The sequence below is a fragment of the Delphinus delphis genome, chromosome 15 (assembly GCF_949987515.2).
Source record: "Delphinus delphis chromosome 15, mDelDel1.2, whole genome shotgun sequence".
NCBI lineage: Eukaryota > Metazoa > Chordata > Mammalia > Artiodactyla > Delphinidae > Delphinus > Delphinus delphis.
The window spans coordinates 80,020,545-80,038,146 of record NC_082697.1 but is presented as its reverse complement, the minus strand read 5'-3'; the positions used below and the strand labels follow the sequence as shown (position 1 = coordinate 80,038,146).

The window sequence follows — 17,602 nt, the reverse complement described above, 5'->3', positions numbered from 1 at the left end:
ATAATGTTTCTTTGTTTTCTAGCTTAATACCTACAATTAGTTTACTGTTATTGGGGTCACCTAATTTTTCTATACGCATCTTGTCATTTTACCAAGTTTTATAAATCAACTTGGGAGCTAAACTTACATTTATTTATCTTTAACGCAACCGCAAATAGTAAATGTCATCGTTAGCTTTCTTTGCCACTAGCATTTTGTAATTTGATTTTATATAGATGGAATTTATACCATGTTGTCTTAATTCCCACATGTTTAATATTTGTATCCCTGTTGTAGATGAGATAGTCTTTTATTTCATTTTCTAGATATTTACTGCTGGTACATAGGAGCTTAGTGTTTTGTCTTTACCCCAAAAACGTGGGACTCTGCTGAATTCTTGGGTCATCTGTGCCCATTTGCTCAAGTGAATCCCTTGGATTTGGTGAGCATGTGACCATATTACCTACAAGTAGTGAATTTTTGTGCTTTTGTGACAGCCAGGATATCTGATCTTCATCTTTCCTGGGCATCTCTCTTATTTGTCTGTGGAGAGCAGTGGAGGCTCTTGGTCTAAGTGTCTGTCCTATGTGAGACCCCGCACTCTTGTGATCCCCGTTTAAATTCAGATGTGACCTGGGTTTCGGGTTCCATGTGACTGGAACCCCTTACCTACATCATATGGTGTAGTTCGTTTTCTAGTAGGATGATACTTCTATATATTGCATTTCTTTCCATTTTTATATTATGTATTTTATAGATTTTCTCGCCTTGTGACTTAAGACAAGTTCCAGCTTGTGGTGTTTTATTGTTTACTGTGCCTCTTAGTATGACTTCTTTCTCTGTAATGTTATTTTGCTACATATAACATTGGTTAGTGTGGCTTTAAAACCTTACCGTAGCCTTTTGAAAAAATCTAGTTAATCATTTCCTCTTTACTTGAAGTGTGTTTCTCCAACATTTTGTTAGGTTTAGGATTTTCTTCAAATATGCATTTTATTTTTATAGGTGAATTTGGCCTAGTTACATTTACCAGTATCACTCTTCTCTTAACATTTTTCTTTATTCTTAATCCTCTTTTTTTTTTTTTTTCTAATTCACAGCATCTCTGTCATAAACTTTCTGATCTATTTAAGGAAGATGGACCACAGAGCTTAACTGACTCTCTGAATGTCCTGAGCCTTCCAGTCCAGCCCTGCTCCAGGTCCCCTCTTTTTACTGAAATTCAGTGTCAGATGCAGAACGATTGAGCCCTTCTGAAACCTTCTAAAAGCCATATATTTATTTTAAAATCTCTTACCGTACTGTACCCTTATTGCATTATATGTCGAGCACAGCAGCGAGTTATATTTCACTACATTAACCTCACCACCTCCCTCTGCAGTGAGACACAATCCTTTATAGAATACTCTGAACCTACACATTCCTGCTGGTGAATTCCTGAAAGTTATTTGGATTTTCCAAGAATCTTCTATTGCCTTCAGAAAGCAACTCCTGCTTAGCAGGATCATCAGCTATAGGGATAAGCATCCTTTATTCCCTGGCGTACAGTAAACATTTTGCACAAACTTGAGGCTTCAGGCAGACCCCAGAGCACAAACAGAGATACGTTCTTATCATCACATTGTTTAACTTTTCCTAAACTCAGAAATATACCACCTGGGTCCTTCCATAAGGATTAAACCCAGGGAGCGGCCTACCTCGTCATTTGGGAAGTGACTGGATCCAGTTTCCTGCCCAGAATCCCAGCGGCGTTGTACCTCAGTGGTCACGAGCACAGCTAGCTGAGCTGTAAGACAGTTATTTGCTGACTGTGTCTTCCCGACCGAGGATCCTCGGGGTTCCATCCACTGAAGGTTCCAACCAACCATGAATGTATGGAAGAGGGTTTGACTTGTCCAGTAAGAATCCTTCCAAAATGAGTTCTCTAATAAAACCGGGAAGGTTGTTTGTTTGTTTAACTTCAAAGTTTCATCACACCTACGTCCAAAAAGTATTCCAGGTACCTTTAATACAAGACACAGAATCAGTGAGGCTCTCAGAGCAAAACCTGGGAGTTCGGGCTTCGAGCTCCACGGGGAAGATACTTCTTTAAGGCTTGGATTTGAATTAGAAGCTCAACGACTCGATAACCTGATGTGACTAAGACATTCCCCGCACAGGATTTTCAGAGTTCAGTGTTCCTGTGACACCCTGATGTACTGTTTGCTTGGCAACGAGGGAAAACTTTATGTTGCAGTTAACCTTGGTATTTTTTTCCCTATGTCTAAGTATTGTGAACTTCCTTTGTGGTATTTTAGTGATTAAACAGGATGGAGGGTGTTCTGAGAGATTCATGGCCAAATCCGATGATGTCAGACCAAAGGGAAGGGACGGTCTTTGTGGGGCCAGCAAGTCTGGCCCCGTCTGAATTGTTTGTCTAACACTTCACAAGCAGAAGAGGAACCGCTGAATTATTCATTCTCAAGTTGCCCTAAAAAAGGCACTTATGCTGCCGAAATGCAGACTTTCGGTGCCAATGAGAGGAAGAGGAAGGATGCCGTCTTTCCTCGGGATGCGCTGCTGCCTTTGGCCGCCTGGTTCTCCAGTTTCACTTCCCAGCCCTGCGGGGGGAAGGAGACAAACCACCAGCTGCCTTAAGTGCAGGGCAGTTAAGGGGGCAGGGGCTGTGGACAGATGCTGCGAGGGCCTCCGAAGCCACAGGTGAGCTGAGCACTGAATTGACCGGGGAAAGACCAGGTGGAGGGGAGGCTCTGGAAGCAGCTTTGAAGGACCAGCAGGAGATGTGTAGTCAGAAGGCCCCGGGGTGCAGGTGTGATCAGAGAACAGCCCGAGCCTCTAGATGGGCCCAGGAAGGCCCAGGAAGTCATCTCGGCCTTAGGCTTGGAGGGGAAGGGACCTGAGTGTAATAACTAGAATGCAGCTGGAGAGCTTTTCTTCTTCTTAGTTTTAGCTTCTCTGCCACCCAGCCTTTTCTTAACAGCCCCTATCAAGTAGCACTTAGGGGAGAAAGGGGGTAATTAGAATCCCTCACACTCGGGCATAAAAGCAGCGTTCTTACCCTAGACCGCTACTCGCTGCAGCCTTGAGCTCCTTGGCCACCACTCGGCCCCGGCCTCAGTTTCCCCACCTATGAAATCCGAGCAGTGTCCTCCTGTCCACCTGTGGTGGTGGCACGTCCCTGTCCCGCGAGCGGCGTTAAGAGCAGCAGGTTCGCTGCCCAGGATCAGAGGCACCTGTCGGCCAGAGGCAGGGCGCTTACAGGTTAAGTCGACAGGGAAAGGGAAACGAAATCTGAAAGGCGGTTTTGAAAGAGCAGAAGCTCAAATGGGGCAGGCAGTTCTCCAGCTGCCAGAAAGACATGCTGACAAACTTTACACTAAATATGTGAAGCAGAGCTTGAAAAATACGTGTAGGTGGCGCACCAGCAGCCCTTCGGAAACATTTCGTCAAAATCTGGAGGAAAGAAGCAGCAACCTGGGTCCGCAGCCCTGCTGGCCGTGTCCTGTGCCCAAGACTCCCAAAACCATCAGCCAGCTCCTGGGGTCCGGGCGCTCAGGGTGGCAGAGCCCTCATGGAAGCAGCGCCTCCTGAGAGCCCCTTTCGCGGTGGGATGCAGGGTGGACTCGGCTGTCCCCTCCAGGATCCACGTTTTCTGTAGCAAAGAAGAGTATCCACGGATGATTTTTCAATCATGTTCTCTTTGCAGAGATGGGCTTTTCGTGCCTGTTTTTTTCCCTCCCCTTTAATGAATACACTGAGATTCTGAGAGGTTAGCTGACTTGACTAAGATTAGCAAAGCACTCCTAATCGGTATTCTTTCCAAGGGGGCCCTCTGCAGCCTCGTCCCAGGCACAGGCCTGCCTGTCACCTCATTTCTGTGCAAACGGTGGTCAACGTCATACATACCGACTTTATAGTTGCCAAGCGCTGATGGAGAGACACAAAACTGTGATGGTCTATGCTTTTTTATCACCTTATACTTTTGTTTGTTTGTTTACTTTTTATTATGTTAAATTTCCAACAGACAGTAGAGGACAGAGCCCCTGGGTTCCTGCTGGGCGATCCCAGTCATCCCATCCCTGGCCTGCCTGTCCCCACCCCTGCCCCCATTTTATCTTGAGGCTTCTTCAAGAATCCTTTCCTTTCACCTCTACATGGTTTAGCGTATAGAGCCTCACATTAAGGAGTCTTTAATATAGCCACCATACTATTATCACATTAAAAAAATAATTTCTTAATATCATCAATGCTGAAATTTGAAACTACCCCTAAGCATCATAAATGGGATATTTTTCCTTGTTTGGAGTTAGGATCCAAATAAGACCCGCACGTTGCGATTGGTTGGTATATCTTTAAGTCTCATTCATCTTATAGATCTCCCTCCGTCTCTTTTTCTTTTCCTTTCAATCTATTTGCAAAAGAAACCAGCTCACTTGTCCTGGAGAGTTTCCCACAGTCTAGATCTTGCCCTTGGCATCCCCAGATGTAGTTTAGCTTATTCCTCTGTCTTCTCATTCCTGCGAGTTTGTAGTTGAACCTAGAGGTCTGATCAGATTGAGGCTGGAGATCTGGGGGGGGGGGGGGGGTGGGGGCAAACCCACTTCACAGGTGGTTTTGACCTAATGGTCTTGGGTGTTGAAAATTAGCTCTGACCAGAAGAGAAGGATCCTGATTTCGTGCACGGCAATAATAATGAATATGTGCGTGGGTTTACGAAGTTTGCTTTTTTTTACTCTCCATCAGTACTCTTATTTTAGCCTCGTGCCAGTTTCTTTGAGAAAGGCCACATTATTCCTCCCGTACAGATGGCTGTCGCGCGCCCCGATCTGCGCAAGGTCAAAGGACCAGAAGGCAGTGGGGGAGGGTCCGGCCCGTTTGCGGTGCCAGCCACACTCTGGTGGCTCTAGCCCTTGGTTTCCCTGATTTTACCTCCAGTCACTCCATCCCACTTAGGACCTCATAGCACTTGATTTAAGGGAAGAAAAGGATTTTCACATCCAGCCTGCTCCCCACTGCTTTTAGAGCAACGGTTTTAGAGAATGTTAGAGAAAGGGCGAAAAGCATCGAAGAGTAATCCAGACGCTTATCCCAAGAGGCTTCCATGATCTCAGAAGCAGCGGCTTGTAAACTAACTCTCCGGCCACAGCTGTCCTGGGTCCCTGCCCGGAGAGGACTGAAGCCTGAGTGATGGTCACAGGCTGTTTCTGATCACACCAGGGTCATACTTCAGGGAGTGACCAGCCTGCTGGAGCTGCCCTGTTGGTTTGGCACAGGTGGGAAATTTGCCCCATGTGGGCAGTAGCAGACCACTTCATTGGTCAGTTAGAGACTCAGATTAAACCAAAGTAGGATTTTATTTAAATTATTTCATGTAAACAAGTCAGTTAAATAGTGGGGCGAGAAGGGAAATTTTCTTCCCATTCGGGGTTGATGAGGCTTAACAAACATTGATTTTAACTGTTGCTTGTATCATTTACATTTAAATATGATGGTCATAAAAAGGAATAAATTGTGGTCAATTTCTGAGCAGGCAGAGGTGACCTTCTGGCCATTTAACTGTCTCTCGATACAGTTTCACTTCCAAGAAGAGTAAAAACCACTTTTTTTTTTTCAGAGGGTTTCAGAGGGTTTTTTTTTTTTTTCCAGAGGGTTTGACAGCAGTCAAACTCTACAACCGTCTCTGCCTAGACCTCGATTTGATCAGAGAGGGAGGGTCGGCTCCTGGGTGACACATTGGATCGGGGGCTTGGAAGGATGCCAGGTAGTTTCACCCCCCCCCCCCCAAGCAGAGGTGGCTTCACTGGGTGGAAAATGAGAGAGAGGACCAATCATACAGCTGGAGGTTGTCAAGAAAACCCTTCCACAAATGATGCTTTCTCCTCCTGCCTCCCCGGCCAATATGTGTTGAGTCCGATTTGCACCCAGCTCCGTGGGCACGGGGAGGATCAGGGAGCTAGGCCGATGGCCCTGCCCTCCGGGAGCTCACAGTCCCATGGACCTGGGTCTATATATACTTTTTCTTCCAGGGAGAGTGTTGCCTCTTTTTCAAGGGCTACAAAAAGTGGTAAGAAAAGCGAATTATTTTTCTTCTGCCAAAACAACTTACAGACTCTTTCCTTGAAAGTCATATTTACGATTTGGCAAAACAGCCCTATACTTTCTGCTCTTTAAGATACCAGCCAGGGACTTCCCTGGTGACGCAGTGGTTAAGAATGTGCCTGCCAATGCAGGGGACACGGGTTCGAGCCCTGGTCTGGGAAGATTCCACATACCGTGGAGCAACTAAGCCCGTGCGTCACAACTACTGATCCTGCACTCTAGAGCCTCAACTATTGAGCCTGTGCTCTAGAGCCCGCGAGCCACAACTACTGAAGCCCGCATGCCTAGGGCCCGTGCTCCGCAACAAGAGAAGCCACCGCAATGAGAGGCTCCCGCACCACAACAAAGAGTAGCCCCCGCTCGCCGCAACTAGAGAAAACCCATGCGCAGCAACAAAGATCCAACGCAGCCAAAAATAAATAAAATAAATAAATTTATAAATTACCAGCCATTGAGTTGTTGCCTGTCACACGCCGGGTGGACTTGAGGAAGCAAAGGCGTCGCAGGTCTGCATCGTTCATCAGCCAGGATTTAGGGAGCGCCTGCTGTGTTCTCTGGGATCATAACCGTGAATAAACACATCATCAATATCTGAACAAGATACTTAGAGGCAGGAATAAGTGCAGTAAAAATAAATGAGCAGGGATTCCCTGGTGGCGCAGTGGTTGAGAATCCGCCTGCCGATGCAGGGGCACGGGTTCGTGCCCCGGTCCGGGAGGATCCCACATGCCGCGGAGCGGCTGGGCCCGTGAGCCATGGCCGCTGAGCCTGCGCGTCCGGAGCCTGTGCTCCGCAACGGGAGAGGCCACGACAGTGAGAGGCCTGCGTACCGCAAAAAAATAAAAATAAATAAATGAGCGGACAATGCGGGGCAGGGCTGCCGGGAGACCCTCAGAGGACGACGGCCCCTGGAGCTGAGGACCGGATGTAGACAGCAGCCCCCCATGGGGATCTCAGCAGAGGGGACAGACGTGCGGGCAAGTGTGGTGGCTTCAAGGAACAGAACAAGACTGAAGAACCCATAAGGGTGTATGCTGATTGAGCCGCCAAAGGAGACATGCACAGAATGCGTGTCACTAACAGGGTGAAGGCTCAGCCCCAGCTCAGCAGCTCTGAAGAAGCAGTTCTGCACTTAGGCCTCCTTGTCTGAAAGACTGGAGGGTTGGAAAAGTGGGAAACGAAGCTGGAAGAGGAGTGAGGTGTTGATGGGAGGTAGTTCTCTAGTGGGTTCTGCTCCCTGCAGGGATCCTGGCCCAGAAGACACTTCGGGTCTAACCAGCAGGGAGGGGGCCAAGGAACAGCTCGTGGAGCCCACCGCGCCATCGAGGGCACACTGGCTGCGAGCCCTGCCCCAGGAGAGAGCAGGACAGTCAAGTGCAGGCAGAGGAGGCCGCAGACCAGGAGGGGAGGTGGGGGCCCAGGCTCCGCGGGCCTGGGGACGACGGCGGGAGGCGGCCGAGGGGAGCCAGGCCTGGGTGCAGACTCCGCGGGGCTCGCCTCGCCTGCCAGGCGACGTGTTGAGACCATACAGGTGGGATGTGGGTTCAGGTTTTATAGAGTAACGGCAACCAGTCTGTGACAGCTTCACTCTGTCTATGGAAAGAAGGAAATGCCTTCCAAGTGTTTCGTGTGACTAGCTGACAGAGAGAAGACCAAAGAAACGAGAGGCGATCTCATCTATCAATACTTATGGGGAAAAAATGTTCAACAAAATACTAGCAGATAGAACTCAGGAGCACATTAAATGCATAATACCCACAACCAAATGGAAGCAGGTGACTGTCAGTATAATTTACCTTTTCAGCGAGTCAGAGGAGGAAAACCAGCTAACTAGCTCCATAAATGCTTAAAAGGTACTTAATCAAATCAATGTCCGTCTTCTATTAAAAAGCCTCAATAACATAGGAACAGGTGGCTGTCACGTTAACAAAATACAAACATATGTATCTAAAGTCCAAAATGATTAAGGTGCTTGACGGTGAACCATTGGAGGCATCGCCCGTGACGTCAGACAACAGGCAGGGTTTCCACTGTCACCCTCGCTGTGTGACAGGGCTCTGCATGGCTTCTGCCATCACGAGAGAAAGAAATAGGAAGCATAGAAGGGGCAGAAAGAGGCTGCCCTGTCATGATGGGCGGGGAGGGGGCGGGGGGCTCGACGCCATGGAAACACAAGATTGAAGGGCCCCCACCGCGTTGTGGTCTGGCTGTCCGTCCCTCTGCCCTGCTGTTCTCTACCCAGCAGACTCATCCTCCAGGATGCAGACCAGATGTCCACTTCTCCAAGAGGCTCCCTCCTCCTGTTTGCAAAGCCCGCTGTCCCTTCGTCTGGGCTGTCACTGGACCAAAATTCCTTGGGCGCCTTCACCTCCCTGCGCCCACCCTGAGCAGGCAGTTACAGGGTCTCATGTCTTTGAGCTCCTGGGATGGGCATCCTCTGTCCCGTGTGCTCCCGATAAGGCGAATGCCATTGCCCAGTGCACTGCCAACCTGGCACCTGGGAGCTTGGGTCCCGCCCCCCATCGAGGAGATGCCAGTCCCAGAGCCAAGAGACCTTCCTCACCCCTGGTGCTCTGCCTCCTTCTCTTCGTTTTCCCACCTGCTCTTTCTGTGCACCGTCCAGTGAGCCCTGCTTCGGGGACTCAGAGTCCCGCCTGGAAAGTGACCCGCCTTCCTGACGGCCCAGGCGTCAGACGCAGCATCCGGTGGTGGGGGGAGCGTTTGCTTTACCAAACATACTGAAATTTTTTGTTTGTTTTTAAAGCAGGGAGAATTAATCTTTAGATATTCTTCCTTTTTTGGCCGTGCCTCGCAGCTTGCGGGATCTTGGTTCCCCGACCCGGGATCAAACCCGGTGCCCCCTTGCAGTGGAAGCGTGGAGTCCTAACCACTGGGCCACCAGGGAATTCCACATATTTCTTCTTTTGATACCTAAGAACTTTACAATCTAGTACTGAGACTACTGGCTCTTGACCTGGGTCCAAGAAGGTACACTGACCTTTGAAGGTCACCCTGGACGCTTTTTCAACTGTCTTGTAGACGTACTTTGTTTTAACAGCTCCCGATGTCGTAAGATTGGGGTTGAAATAGGCCCCACCCTTGCCCTGGGGCCATCCCTCAGCACTCGGGAGGCTAGTGTGAAAGGAAACACAGGGTTTCCATCGTGGACAGTGGACACAATTTCCCGGCCGTTGGCCTTGGCCGTGTCCTTTTAAGTTCCTCATAAAAATCACATGCCAGCCCAGAGAATACCCTGGAATGATCTGTGGGGAACCGATCGAATGAACTGCATATTCCAGCCCAGGCCAAAGTGATCCGCGGTTTGAAGCCAGAGCAGAGCATACTGCAGCACAGGTTAATAGATCAGTGAAAACTGTTCTGTCAGCTCATAAAAAGGTGAGAGAACTAAGTTTTTATAATAAATAGTTCTGCTGAGCAAACAATACCTGTGGTTATTACGGACTTTGGAAAATAAATGATTTAGACTAATGTCAGGCTCCAGATCCTGACGTGGTAGTTGAGCCTGCGAAATGAAAAGAATGAAAAGCCCCTCGGAGTCTTGTTGACGATCCTGCTGTGAAAGCACATGCCGTTTAATTCATCGCTGTACTTTTCAGATAACGTTTATAGTTGGCAGTATTAACCTCTGCGCGCTTTCATGTTACTTATTGAGGGCAGCTGTCTGGTTGGAGTCGTGTTGTTGAGGGGCGGGTGCGAGCCGCAGTTTGGCGAGAAGTGGGTCGTACAGGCCCGGTGGCAGACGGGTTCTAAAATGCAGCCGGCACCGGCGGGTCGGCCAGCACCAAGGGCTGCGCTTCCCGTCTCCAGAAGCCCTGATCACATTTCAGTACCCAGCCAGCTGTATTTTTCTCTCACCTTTTAAAAAGCGTGCCCCTTGGGAAAGTGAATCACGAGCCTACAGACTTTTAAAATGATCATCTGAACTTTTCCTCACCCACCGCATCCCTGCTTCCTTCCACTGCCTCCTTCCGGGGCTTCTGGTCCCATCCGTGAAGGGGAACTGCAGCCCCTCTGGGCCCCGCAGTCGCCAGGGTACCTGGTTTTGAACTGCCCAACTCTGTAACAGCCGGGCTCAGTGTGGGCATTATCGGCTGAAAGCTCTGGAAATATGAGACTTGCTCTCGTAATGAAAGGTAAGGGCCGCACTTGTTATCACATTCAATATTTTGGTCAGCTTAGCAGTTGCTTAGTAACCAAAGTTAAACTGATGAGAAGATGGAAAAACTTGAAATTCATTTCCAGGGATTGCCTCAGACTGCCAAGAAGACACCTTCCTGTTTAAATGTGACTAATTTTTAATAAGTGACGTGACATCTTTTGGAGATGATACGTTGTTTTCTGGATATTAAGCGTTGTAATGACCATCCAAAGCCATTCACCTGAGGAGGCGCTCAAGCCCGCCCAGGCCCCCTCACCCTGGCCAGATCTGGTGCCACTTCGCAGACCCGGCAGGTCCCAGCTTTGCCAATCTAGCCTCTAGGTGAAGCCAGACCCCTGGGAATCCCTCTCTTTTTTAGCCCAGGCCTGTGTCTGACCCTGTCCTGGCCCCATGGCCAATGGCAGTGGCCAGGCAAGGAGTGAGGAGTGGATAAAAACAGGGGAGGGTGGGCCCCCAGGCAGCCACATCTCTACCCCTTATCTCCAGAGCAGAGGTTGGGGAGTTGTACCGGGAGGATCCCCTGCTCCTAATGCTGAGAACTGAAGGGGAAGCTCTGGCCAGAGGATTTTTCTGGTGGAGGGGAGCTATCAGTGTTTACTCCGGGGGCCTGGGGTCATCCCCTGCCTCTCCTCCTTCACTCGGCAAAAGACATTGAACACTGCTGTGTGCCTTCAGTTCATCCCGAGAGACACACAGCGGGGCTGCCTCTCTGTCCTCCCTCCTCCCCCATATACACTGCCAAGAAGAGTAGCTGGCTCCCCCGGGGAAAACAGCAAGGCTCCAGAGGAGCACACCCCTGTCTGGAAGACAGACCCCCAAACCCATCAGCGTATGTGATCTGAAGACAGGCAGGTGGGCCCCACGTACAAAATAAGCATGAGAAATACACTCGAGGAAACATAAAGCAAAACCAAGGAATAATTTTAATAATGAATGGAGTGGGAATGACAGGTATCAAGAACAGAATAACTAAACTAAGGAAGCAGAGAGAAGAGATGGATCACAGGTTGAGCACAGCTACAGGGGGGTCAAGTTGAAGAACCGCCCAGAAGGAGCAGGAAAGGATCGGGACATAGCAAATGTAAGGAAAAGTTGGACGACATGGAGGACGGAAGTAGACGGGCCAACAGTAGCCAGATAGTAGGAGACCCAAACCAAGCAGAAGAAACATCTGAATGACGAAGATAAATTAGCCAGAATTAAAGACGAAAGGGCTCACGAAGGACCCAACAGGAGAGATTCGGAAAACCCTCCCTGAGACCCCATGCTCGGGATCTCTGCTCCCCCAGTCCAGGCCGTTCCCCTGGCCACCAGCTCCCTGACGTGCGCCAGAGAGAAGAAGATGGGGCACCGGGAGGTCTCGTTTCAGGTGTTCAGCAGGAAGGCGGGGGCTCCTGTCCCCCTCTGTAAACGGGGCACCGGTGGGCTGTGCAGGAGCCACGTCTGCCTGCGCCTTTCCCGTGGCCCCTGCCGGGGCCAGGGGGCTTGTAGGTGTCGGAAAACATTCACGGACCGAGGGAGAGAGTGCTCGGATGACGCCAGCCGCCGGCAGGCTGGGCGGGTGGCCGTGTAGATCTGGACTTTGTAAATACCTAGTGCATAACTGTTTGATTAAAGTTCAAAACTTCACTTAACAGTTGTGACTTGCCTTAAAAGAGAAGTTTGTTAACTTTTGATTGCCTCTCATACGCAGTGAAATTTGCACTCCATCAGCAGGTTGTCAAGAAAGCTTTCAGTCCTGGCCGCCGTCAGGTCCCCTTTTCTGTCACTTGAAGACCAAACGCTTTCAGTGCTGGTTTTACCCTCTGGAGTCGAGGCAGTTTCTCTCTGAGATCTTGGAGGTTTCTGTTTGCCATGGTGCATTAAGATGTTTTGTAATTGAAGCCGCCCCCGGCCCCCAGCATTTCTCTGCGGGGGCCCAGTTTGGGTGTTTGTCTTACAGACACTGCCTGCTTCACGAAGTTGTCCTAAAAAGAGCTTCGTGTAACTAGGCCATTTGATGAGTTGTTTCGGACTTTTCCCGGACGAGTCTGCAAGCAGGATACTATTTCAAACAGATACGACGATCGGTGAACCTGATCACAAGGCATCTGTTACCCCGTGTGGGCTGCTGGGAGTTGACGAGATGGCCTTGAATCGCAGGGCGCCGTGAAGGCTGGAAAAGCCTCGGGGCCAGAGGAGAGAACACACGATGCAGCAAATGGCAAAACCGGACCGGCCAGGGCCTGGGTAGTTTGTCCCACTCTCTATGTTAAGGGTGGATGGCCAAGACCAGAGAAGTAGGTTTGGGGGACAGAAGAACCCTGGAGTCGGCCCGTCCGAGTGCCCCAACCTGTCCCAGGGAATAGACTGGCCCACTGGCCCGTTGCTCGCAGGACAGGCCGCGTTCAGGACCCTGGCCTCCAGCTTGATGCCAGGCCCTGTGCTGGCAGGGATGAGGGTGAAAGAGACGCACCCTGGCAGGGAGGGAGAGCTGTGCTACCTCCTGAGATGGAGCCCCTGGCAGGGTTGGAGGAGGGCTGGGGGGTGGGGGTGGAAGTAGGGGATGAGGTTCCCAGGAGTGGAGGGTGACGGGGCAGGCGGCGCACGTCCAGGCTATGTAGGGGCCGCCACGTGGTGGGAGCTGCCTGAGCACAGGGCTGCGGGGTCGGGAGCGGGGCGGGAGCCTCGGCCCAGAAGGGCAGCCAGGGGGATTCAGCAGGCAGAGAGGCCGGCGGGGAGGGGTGGAGCTCAGTCCTGCAGGCGGCAGAGCCAGCTCAGGTCCCCGTGGGGCGTGGAATGAGGCGGCCGCGGCAGGAGGGGGCGCACACGCCCACTGCTGGTCTGCAGCTGTAACATTCCCCCCCACCTCTTCCATGGCTGGGCTGAACCTTCCTCGGGCAGCAGTCTCGGCCGTGGCCTCCTCATCACAGGGGCCGTCATCGAGACTCGTCTGGGGCAGTGACTTCCCTGGGCGTTGTGTTCAAACCTGCCACAGACTTTTGGAACTGACCTTCTCGGTAGAACTCTGAGCATTCCGCTCTCTCTCGTGCTGTTGTGTGTTGGAAGCATGTATGTGCCTTCAAATTACTCAAGAAAGTACTTTCAGAGCAGAAAAAAAAGAGAAAGAACAAACAACACCTGGAAACCCCCTGTGTGTGAGCAGGCTGAGGGAGGATGACGGAGACCCAGGTGGTTTTATCGCACAGACTGCGGAGCCCCCCATCCTGCGTCCCCAGCCTCCTCCCGCCTCCCCCACCTGCTCGTGGTTCTCTTGGTCCTAGCAAACTTCTACGCATCCTTCAAAACCCAGTTCACACATCACCTCCTCTGAAACCTTCCTGATTCCCTCCCCCAAGGAGAATTCATCTCTGCCGCCTCTGTTTTTCCAGAGCATTCTGTTCAGAGTTCTGTTCGCTCTCTTGGCAGGAGGCACTGTCTCCCCAGAGAGACTGGCGCCCCTCAAGGGCAGGCGGGCTCTCCCGCCGATGCAAGCCCACCTCCTCCCAGTGGGTGGCAGAGTCCCCTTCTGCGTGGCCCCTCTCCCCCGACACCGACCTGCGTGCCTGTGGGTCATGCTGCCGAGTTGGAACCGCGGTGGCCCCTGAGCCTCCCTCGCCGCTGACTAACGTGCTGTCTCCCTCTCACCTCCCCAGGGCCGACGAAATTGAAATGATCATGACGGACCTTGAAAGAGCAAACCAGGTAGGACGTTTGATGGCTTCAGGCGCGCAATCGCAAGAGCGTAGCCCTTTCTGTTCTCTCACAAGAGGCTTCTCTAAGCTAGGAGGCCGGTTAGTCTTGTACCTTTCACATACAGCTGTCCACGTTGACGCTTTTTCTGATGTCATGAGAAATACGTTAAAAGGCCCAGGCGTGATTGCCTTGGGAAAGTCTCTGACGTGGTCCCAGCATCCCAGGCATCCCGTGGTGATGCTTTTTCTTTTCCTTAATCCGTCTCTTAAATCTCCGCTCTGTTCCCGTGGCAGCCGTTATGCCGTAGAGTTTATACCAGTGCGTTACCCCGTAGCAAAGTCTGTCTCTCCACCTTCCGACGGGATGAAGCCACTCGCTCTGGAGAGGGCTGCCAGCTGCCAGCCCCTCGCGGTTGATACTTAGTTGTCACAATGCTCTGCGCAAAGTACCCCCAGCACCGTGTCCGGCATGAAGTAGGCACACGGTATCCAGTGGCTCTAAACACTCAGCTGCCTGGGAAATTTGGCCACCCTACAGAGCCCCGCCCCTCCCCAAGGACTCTGCAGAGCAGGAGAACATTCTGCTTCAGCATATGGTGCTCCTGCTTTGAGAAGAGAGGGGTCTCTCGTTTTAGTTTATTTATTTGCAGGGAGAAGCAGCCAGGGCTGGGTTGCGTGTCTCCGCCGCAGAAGGCCGGGGCAGTGGTGGCCTCTCCACACTCAGTTTTACAGCTGGGTCACTCCAGGCACTTGGAAGCTTAGCGGTTTGCCTCGAGTGGCCCCATGGGATGAAAATCTTTCTCGGATCCATGGTCTCAGCTCTCCACCTTGTGAGGGTCCCACGGGGTGCCTGTGCCCCTGACTGGCATTGCTAACCCGGACCTTGGCAAACACTCAGCAAAGAGCGGCCCTGTCCATTCTTTGGCCCATGAAAATATCCTGAAATCTGATTAAAATATGAAAGTCAGTGTATGCATAAGAATGATCATGGAACGTGTGGATTCCTTTCTTCTTTAAGGAAGACTTTGTGTGTTCGGTGTTGCACACTCAGACTCACCCCTGAGTATCCTGGGCCTGGTCCATAGGGGTTGCTCAGTAGAGATGCGTGGACTGCACCACCCGAGGTAGCATCTTTGTGTAGTAGCTATGCTGGTCACGGTGAGAAGAGCTGACCGTTGTCGAGTAACTTATTTTGTACCGATTGTACCAAACTTCACACGAACCAAGTCACTTAAACCTCACTGTTTTCCACCCAGGTCAGTGTAGTTATGACTCCCATCTTACAGTTGAGGAAACTGAGGTCAGTGGCCGGTCAATTGCAGAGCCAGGCCTGGCGCCTGTGCCATTCACCACACTGGGAAACAAGGATAGAGCCTGGGGGCTCACTTGGCCTTTCTTTATGTCCCAAATACACCCATTCAGCTCCTTGCCCTAAAGCACTACTTCGCTTCACCTCACAGAGATGCCTAAGCATTTATTTACCTTAATTTGCTAAACGAATTTAGTTTGGCCCCTTTGTTCTTACTCAGGTAGCACTGCTCGACTTTGCAGAAACCTTATTGGTGAACCTTCCCTGTCACGGGATTATCATTTGCATTTCTCAGTTTCCACTCCCCCACCCTCTCCCTCCCTCCAGGCCCATCGCGGGCTGCTTCCCCTTTTGGCGGCACTTTGGGGTAAGCTCTAGCTTGTTAGACAGATGAGCTGACTCTGTGCATATCAAGTGGTCAGGCTCCATCCAGTTAGGCCCCAGGTACTAGGACGTTTGGCACAGTTGATGTGCTTCTCAAAGTGCTGAAGGCCACTGGGTGGATCCAGGTCCTCGGAGACACCAGACAGGACCCTGAAGAAAGGTGCCACCTCCACGGTGACAGTTGGTTCAGGTCCGCACTCGGTACTTCCTGGCCATAGATGGCCTTGGACAAGTCTCTCCACTGCTTACATTTCTTTTAAAAAAAGGAAAAGAAAAAGATGAACTTTGCAGACATTACGCTAAGGAAAATTAAGCCGGTCACAAAAAAACAGACTGTGTGATTCCACCTACATGAAATCCCTAGGGTCGTCAAATTCATAGAGACAGAGAGTAGTAGAAGGGTAGGTGGGGGGGACTTCCCTTCCCTGGTGGCGCAGGGGTTGGGAGGCCGCCTGCCAATGCAGCGGATGCGGGTTCGAGCCCTGGTCCGGGCGGATCCCACATGCCGCGGAGCAACTAAGCCCGTGCGCCACAACTACTGAGCCTGCGCTCTAAAGCCCACGAGCCACAACTACTGAGCCCACACACAGCAACTACTGAAACCCGCATGCCTGGAGCCCATGCTCCGCAACGGGAGAGGCCACTGCAGTGAGAGGCCCGTACACCGCAGCTGTGGTGGGTGGCCCCCACTCGCCACAGCTGGAGAAAGCCCACGCACAGCAACAAAGACCCAACGCAGCCAAAAATTAATTAATTAATTAATTGATTTTAAAAAGAAGGGTAGGTGGGTGTCAGCGGCTGGGGGAGCGGGGAATGGGGAATTACAGTGTTTAGTGGGGACAGAGTTTCAGTTTTGCAAGTTGAAAATTTCTAGAGATGGTTGCCCGACAATGCGAACATACCTAACACTACTTTAAAATGTACGCTTAAAAATGGTTAAGATGGTATATTTTGTGTGACTGTATTTTACAATTCCATTTTTTGTTAATTTAAAAAATTGTTTATGTACGAGAGAAAGGGAGGGAGGGAATGATAACTCGTACAGGCAGACCTCGGAGAGATTTCAGGTCCCAGACCACCGCAAGAGTGGGTATCAGGATGGGAGTCACACAGATTTCTTGGCTTCCCTGTGCATATAAAAGTTAAGTTTATGCTACACTGTAGTCTCTTAAGTGTGCAATAGCATTATGTCTAAACAAGCAATGCACATACCTTAACTTTAAAATAATGCTGTTGGAAAAATAGCGCCAGTGGACTTGCTCAACACAGGGTTGCCACAAACCTTCAGTTAGTAAAAAGCACAATAAAGTGAAGCGCAGTAGAACGAGGTCTGCTTGTACATCCTTCACAAGATTGTTTTGCGGATTAGAGGTAAAACACCTGTAAGTGCGTGCTGAAATTCATGCTCTGTAGTTGCTAAGGAAGCCTGGGTTCGCAGGGAGAATTCTGAAGTCCTGCCCAGGAAGATACCAGCACAGTGGGGGTGGGGAGAGGTATAGGAGAGTCTCACCAGCCTCTCAGGCTACATTAGTAGAAATAGTCTCTGGAGTGAAGGGGGTGGTGATTCTGCAGCCGGCTGTAGCAGTTAGTTCATGCCCGGGGAATTATCGTTTGTCCTGGAAAACCACACACACTAGAAGGAAACCAGGCACATGCAATGCATTCAGGCTCCACTCCATGGCCAGGACGGGAAAGGGGCCCTCACACGAAAGAAACAGGGAGGTCTGGGGACATCCCTGTTCTTTGGGGAGCAGGGAAAGAAGACAGAAAGACTTGACACATCAGGAACTTGGGATGTTAAGAGATTAGAAAGGGGAAGGCCTAGGGCAGCGGTTGTGGATTCTGGCCTTGCAGCTGTCCAGGGCTGGCCAGGGAAGGGGTCGGGCTTTTTCACGGCCAAGTGCAGAGGCTGATGGGAGGGAACTTCCTCCCGATGCAGAGGTGCCTGGAGCTGCCTCCGAAGGGAGTGAGCTCCCC

At 50.9% G+C, this 17,602-nt stretch overlaps 1 protein-coding gene across 7 annotated transcripts in view; it reads left to right on the top strand.

Moving 5' to 3' along the window:
• CUX1 (cut like homeobox 1) overlaps positions 1-17,602 on the top strand; it is a 371,395-nt gene that overhangs the window by 258,083 nt on the left and 95,710 nt on the right. For all 7 annotated transcript variants that reach the window (XM_060032299.1, XM_060032300.1, XM_060032298.1 and 4 more), the window contains one exon: positions 13,894-13,942. In XM_060032299.1, coding sequence (XP_059888282.1) covers positions 13,894-13,942 — 49 coding nt within the window. The remainder of the gene's footprint in view (positions 1-13,893; positions 13,943-17,602) is intronic.